The 5,800-nt window shown below is 47.9% G+C and overlaps 1 protein-coding gene across 1 annotated transcript in view; it reads right to left on the bottom strand.

Annotated features, from left to right (window-relative positions):
- Positions 1–182: 182 nt before the first annotated feature.
- LOC108249306 (aryl hydrocarbon receptor) overlaps positions 183–5,800 on the bottom strand; it is a 17,926-nt gene continuing 12,308 nt past the window's right edge. Inside the window, exons 4-9 of the mRNA XM_037973980.1 lie at positions 4,282–4,371; positions 3,076–3,199; positions 2,315–2,445; positions 845–1,044; positions 607–771; positions 183–186 (exon numbers count right to left, since the gene is read on the bottom strand). Coding sequence (XP_037829908.1) covers positions 183–186; positions 607–771; positions 845–1,044; positions 2,315–2,445; positions 3,076–3,199; positions 4,282–4,371 — 714 coding nt within the window. The remainder of the gene's footprint in view (positions 187–606; positions 772–844; positions 1,045–2,314; positions 2,446–3,075; positions 3,200–4,281; positions 4,372–5,800) is intronic.

The raw sequence follows: 5,800 nt of genomic DNA, 5'->3' as shown, positions 1-5,800 counted from the left end.
ACTCTGAGTTTTTAGGTGTGGTTGAGACTTCAAGAATTTTGGTCTGAATGAACTAAGAGGTGTGGTTTATACCAGTTCAGGGGTGTGTTGGGAATACTGATGGTGGCTAATCTGTCAATAAGGGTGGTGTGGGATGTGGTGTCGAAGGCGACACTCAGAGGAGGATGAAAAGTTGTCCAGAATCAGCTGCAACGAGGAGAACATTTACGATACTGAGCATGGCTTTTTAAGTACCATGGAGTGAGCGAAAACTAGATTGTTAGTTTTTTATAAAGATTAACATCAGCGAGATGAGATGTCACGATTGTGGACAACGGAAAGGAACCCTGAGCGAAGACTCATGATCAAATAAACTAATTTATTAAATAAAAATAAACAAAACAAAAGCTGACGAGGCAGCAACTCAAAAGAACAAAAATCCAAAACACACGGTGAGCAGAACAACAAGGAGACAAGGTAAGGAGCATAGCAGCAAACAGCAAACAAAAAAACAACAATGGACCAGCAGGGAATGGAGAGAAATGACCGGGTTTTAAAGTGCAGAGGATAATTGTGGTAAGTGGATNACTGTTTGCATTAAAATATTTGAATGAAAACAGATTTAACCCTTCAGTCTCCGGCGTGTTGCGTGACCTCTGACCTGAACCGATAACAGACTTACTTCGGATGTGGTTTTCGGCGCAGTGCAGCATGTCGGCGGCGTGGATGAACTGGTAACCTGAGCCTCGAACCCTCAGTTCTGCCTCGGTGTATCCCAGAACTATTTTACCCCTGAAGAACCAGGAGGAACGCGGTTATTACCAACAGTCAGCGCACAGGGAACATGAACTCGAACAGTACGTACTTTGCGTCGCAGGCCATAGGCGTGAAGTCGAGCTTGTGTTTGGTCCTGAAGATCATGTTCTTCGTCCTGATCTCCAGGATGGCCGGGGGCTGCAGGGGCGTGGCAATGGCGAACAGGGCGAGCTGCGGCGGGCTGCTGCGCTCGCTCTGCTGTCGGCTCTGACCGTGCAGGAACTTCAGCCGGCCCTGGATGCTGAGCGGCTGCGGGGAAGACATGATCTCCACATCATCATCAATAATCCAGAGAGATCCAGGGAAACGCTGTCTCCTCTGAGAGCAGCAGCAGCAGCAGCGGCGGAGTAAGTGATGCTCTTCTCACCCCGTCAAGCTCCATCAGTCGTATTTATGCTGCTGCTGAACGCAGAGCCTCAAACCTCCACAGATACTCTGTAAACACACTGGGTGAACTGGTGTCACTGGGACATGGAGCTCATTCATGTTGGACAATCATTGCCTGTGTTCTGGGTGTAAATATTGATAAATACAAGAATCTTAACAGTCATGTGATCTCGTTTGGTCACATGATTTCCCCACACGGTAACTTCATGTATCGATTAGCTCCAGGTCAATTCATCCATCAGCTGTAGTCACTTCATACCCACAGGCAGGGTTTATCAGCCTCCCCTGGCTGCTGTGACCCTCTCACCCTCTGGGTCATCTCGTGTGAAGGCCTTCCTCCTCCTCCTCCTCCTCTGTTAGCTCTGGGTAACTGACCCCTGTGGGTTTAAGAGCCTGCAGCTGTGGTGTCAGGAGTCCAGCCCTGAATAGCAGGAGGGATTACAAAAACCAAAGCCACAGCGGCCGCAGACAGGAGCAGAAACTTGGCTTATGGCTCACGCGAACGGAGACGTGGAGGTTCAGACCCCTCTGTGGGTCAGACTGGAGAGGACGGTGACCTTCCATCAACCTCGGGCTCAGAACGCCGCGGCTGGTCTGTGACGTCGTCCCTGCTGTCAGCTGAAGGAACTTCCTCTTCCAGCAGAGATAAAAACCACCGTTCACGTCAGGAAGTCAGTTTAGACGGACTGAATCAGGGCTAAAACTAAATCAGTTTCTTTTCTGTGATTTAATAGCACGTGCAGATGTAGCAAACCATTTTTGGTATCTGGCGTTATTAAGGAATCAGGATTTTGTTCAAAAGGTGGAGAACAGTAGTGTTTACGGAGCAGCTTCTGAGCACATCACCCATCACCTGGAGCAGGAGGGCTCTGACTAAGCAACTTTCTTCTGCTTGGTGGGAGGATTAACGCCCGTTTTCCCCACGACCCCGAGGGTCCCTTAAGGCGGATTACCAGACTGAACGGTGGCTTCAGATCTCTGAGGGACTGAGGTGGCACGCCATTCAGCCAGCAGCGCCAGGAGGCCTCAGAAACTGTGAGCCGCTAACAGAAACCCAGTTCAGCACCAGGTCTGACAGGGAATGTCTCTATAAATGGTTAAAAAGGTTTGTGATAAAACATTAAAAGGTTACCAGGAAGCCGGAGGAGTTGTCCAGCAGGCAGCGGAAACGGCAGACGAAGGCTCTCTCCAGGAAGGAGGAGTTCTCAGGAGGAAGCTGGTCGGGGTTGTAGCTCACCAGGCAGGAAGAGGTCGATTCACCACCTGAACACGTGAAATAAAACTTCATCAGCACAATCCAGAGCAGATATCCTGATCGACAGCTTCCTTTCAAGATGTCAGGCTTGTCCAGGCTTCCTGAAGTTCTTTTAGTTTTTCTTTGGTCTCAGTTTCAGTCCTTGCTGCTGATCGTGACAGCATAATGTTTACTAAATACAGAAAGTGGAGGACAAAACAGATGAGTCAGGCTTAAAATAAAATATTTACAGCAGATAAACAAAGAAAAAATGGGACTGAAACATGACCTGAAAGATGGATCAAGTTCTCAGCGAACAGGTAAGACAGAAAAACTTTTAAAGACTTTCAGAAGGTCTGGGGGGGCGGATGAGGACTTTTGCACAGGAGGAGGAGGATGAGCTGACCCTGATGTGTTGCTGTGTGTGTGAGATATCAGCAGCTGAGCTCCTAATGCAAAATGACAAGTGTGTAAATCCATGTGAGTACAGTAAGAGCATCTGAGAGGTGCTTTCTGCTGTGTGTGTGTGCTGTAACATTTAGAGCACATCTCAGGAGGTTTTACTCAAAGGTCACCTCCTCCCGACCTCACATTCAGGAGGAAAAAGGCTTTTAAGCCTCCTCTCCGCTCTGAGCTCAGCTCCTCGTCAGGAAACAGACCTGCAGGATCCGGGGGCGGCTCCAGGCTGACCGGAGGATTCAGGGCCCAGTGCAGATTCCGCTTGAACTCCTGCTGGTCTTCGGTGTGGATCAGCTCAAACACACTCTGGTGCATCACATCGGTCTGACGGGAGGACAGCACAGGGTTCAGTAAAACAAGACGTTTGTTAGGATGGATCGGCCCTGAGAACACCGAACCAACTGTGCAGCACGGCGTTGGTAGCATCATGCTGCGGGGCCGATTTTTTCCAAAACCAGGAAACTGACCTCTTTAGATGAACAGATAAAAAGCCTGAGGTCCAGCTGACACTTTCTAACAGACATTTAACCAAATATTAGCTGGCCGTACGGATGAATTTGAACTCGTTTGTCTAACTTTAGAGAAAAAATTTAATAAATTCAAGCTTGTTTTTTTAAATCTCACTGAAGTGTTTGTTGTTTGATCATTTTAAGGGTTCAAATGAATCACAGAAAGCCTGAAATGAGTCATGGATGGAAACCTCGGACTGCAGCTCAGGTGTTTTTGTGGAGCAGAAATGAACCATCACTGTATGTCTGACACAGAGCCAGAAACCCGCTGTGCCGTTCAGAACCAGATTGACCCGGCTCTGGACCAGCATCCTGGTGGGAGGGAGTCAAACCCGGGTCAGCTGGAGGAATGTGGGCGGCTGGTTCAGTCCTGAAGCGAGGCTGAAAACATCTTTACTGATCAGATGGAGCGATGATCTCGGTGCAGATAAAAGTCTGATATTTTCAGCACATGATCCAATAACTGACTTTAATCTGGAGGCAGCTGAGCGAACGAACGATCCGCCCCGTTAACACGATCACCTCCAAACAGCGCTTTAACCCGACCCCTGAGCGATCAGCCTGATCATGTGTCTGTGTGACAGACAGGAAGTGACGGGTCTCAGGTGGACGCTGACGCGAGGGGAGAAAGGTGACGATAAAACAGCGTTTGTATGAATCACAGCTTCCAGACGGGATTTCAGGTTGTGTGTCAGACGGGCAGGCAGACTTCAGCTGAAGTGATAATAAGGTTCTCTGAAAGGAGATTAGACCGGAGGAAGCGGCACTTTGTTGTGTCGCTAATGGGATTAAACCTCCAGCTCCATATGTGCGTCCCGTTACAATCCTCTGACCGCCGAGGACCACGTGTCCACTAACCGTCCGCAGAGCTTCGGCTTGAACAGAAAAATTAAACACCTGGTGGAAGCCGAGGAAATCCTGGATGGTGTGAGAGCAGAAGAAGATGTTTCCTTCAGCCGTCACCACCAAGACGAAGCCGTTCAGAGCCTGCAGACACAAAACACATCATAAGACACGATTATAAAGACAGAGTCGCTGCTCTGAGGTTTTCCTGCAGTAATGTGGAATAATCCTGGTATTAAATCCACTGAAAATGTTTGTTTTCTTCCAGTTGAAGGCATCAGACTGAGCTTCTGAAATGCCCCGAAACCCTGAAGGGAACAAAAACCTTCCAATATAAAGAAGAATTGGGTCGGCGGGGGGTAAAAGCAGAATGTTGAATGAAAACATCAGGAGCGAGACAACGGGAGGAGGAGGAGGAGGAGGAGGAGGATGAGGGATGAGTAACACCTCCATCATCATCATCTTCCTCCAGCCTCGGGGCTTCGTGAGGAGGTGATGACACCGCATCCCGGCGCTCCGAAGAGCCGCGGTGACATCCTGCCAGCATCCGGCTGATGAGGAAGATGATGTTTACGACTCTTCATCTGATCAGACACGCGCACTAATGCAGTCATCCTCGTCTCCTCCGGAGCACTTCTCTGTCAGGAAGAAAGGAGCTCAGGAAGGTTTCTGTGAGCTGCTCAGGGTCTGACAGAAAGTCTGTTTTTAGGAAATAAAAGAAATATTACATTTATCTGTTTACAGTTTAAAGCTTTCTGTCAACAACAGAATCATAAAACATCTTTAATCATGTCTTTTATCAGACATCTGTTGAGTTTAAAAATGGAATAAAATCATCTTAGATGGAAAATTAAAAGGTTTTTAACCTTAACTCATAAGCAGCAGATTAATAAAGTTGTTTTATTTGTTTTTTGAATCAGTCTGTTGGTGTTTGGGTTCATGGACGTCTGACACGTTATCTCCTGCAGATCAGAGAGAAGCCGACCTTCAGAGAGCCAGATAACCGACAGTAAAACAGCTGACCTTTGACCCTGCTGGAGGTGTTTACAGGTTGTTGCTTCATGTCCGGTCTTGTTTTATTTAGGTTACAGTTTGGTTTCTGTCTCTGACTCTTCTGACCAACACGTCTTCTTGTAGTGACTGTTTGTCAGGATCTTCGTTTAAAACTCTGGATTTATTTTTTACTCGTTGAGCAACGTGTCTGAAGCGGCGCTGGACACGTGCACGGCTGTTAACGAACGAGCGCCGGCTCTGGAGCGGGAGTACGACCTGAGCAGAACCCTGTGAGGTCCAGAGAAGCCAGAACTAATCATGTGACCTGGTTCTGATGTCCAAAACATGAACGATATTAAAACAGGCTGAGTTGAGTTAGTTCTGAAACAACCAGGAGTTTAATCCTAAAACAGAACGCAGGTTTGAGCTTTAAAAACCTGAACTGTCCAACACACACACACACACACACACACACACACACACACACACACACACACTGAGAGGCAGCTCTGGTTCTGATGAACAGAACCTACAGAAACACCTTAAATAAAGTCAATAATAAATGTCTCGGCCGGCTCGG

Source organism: Kryptolebias marmoratus, linkage group LG23 (genome assembly GCF_001649575.2).
Source record: "Kryptolebias marmoratus isolate JLee-2015 linkage group LG23, ASM164957v2, whole genome shotgun sequence".
In the NCBI taxonomy this organism is placed as follows: domain Eukaryota; kingdom Metazoa; phylum Chordata; class Actinopteri; order Cyprinodontiformes; family Rivulidae; genus Kryptolebias; species Kryptolebias marmoratus.
The sequence above is the reverse complement of the archived record's forward strand: the minus strand, read 5'-3'. Positions and strand labels throughout refer to the sequence as shown.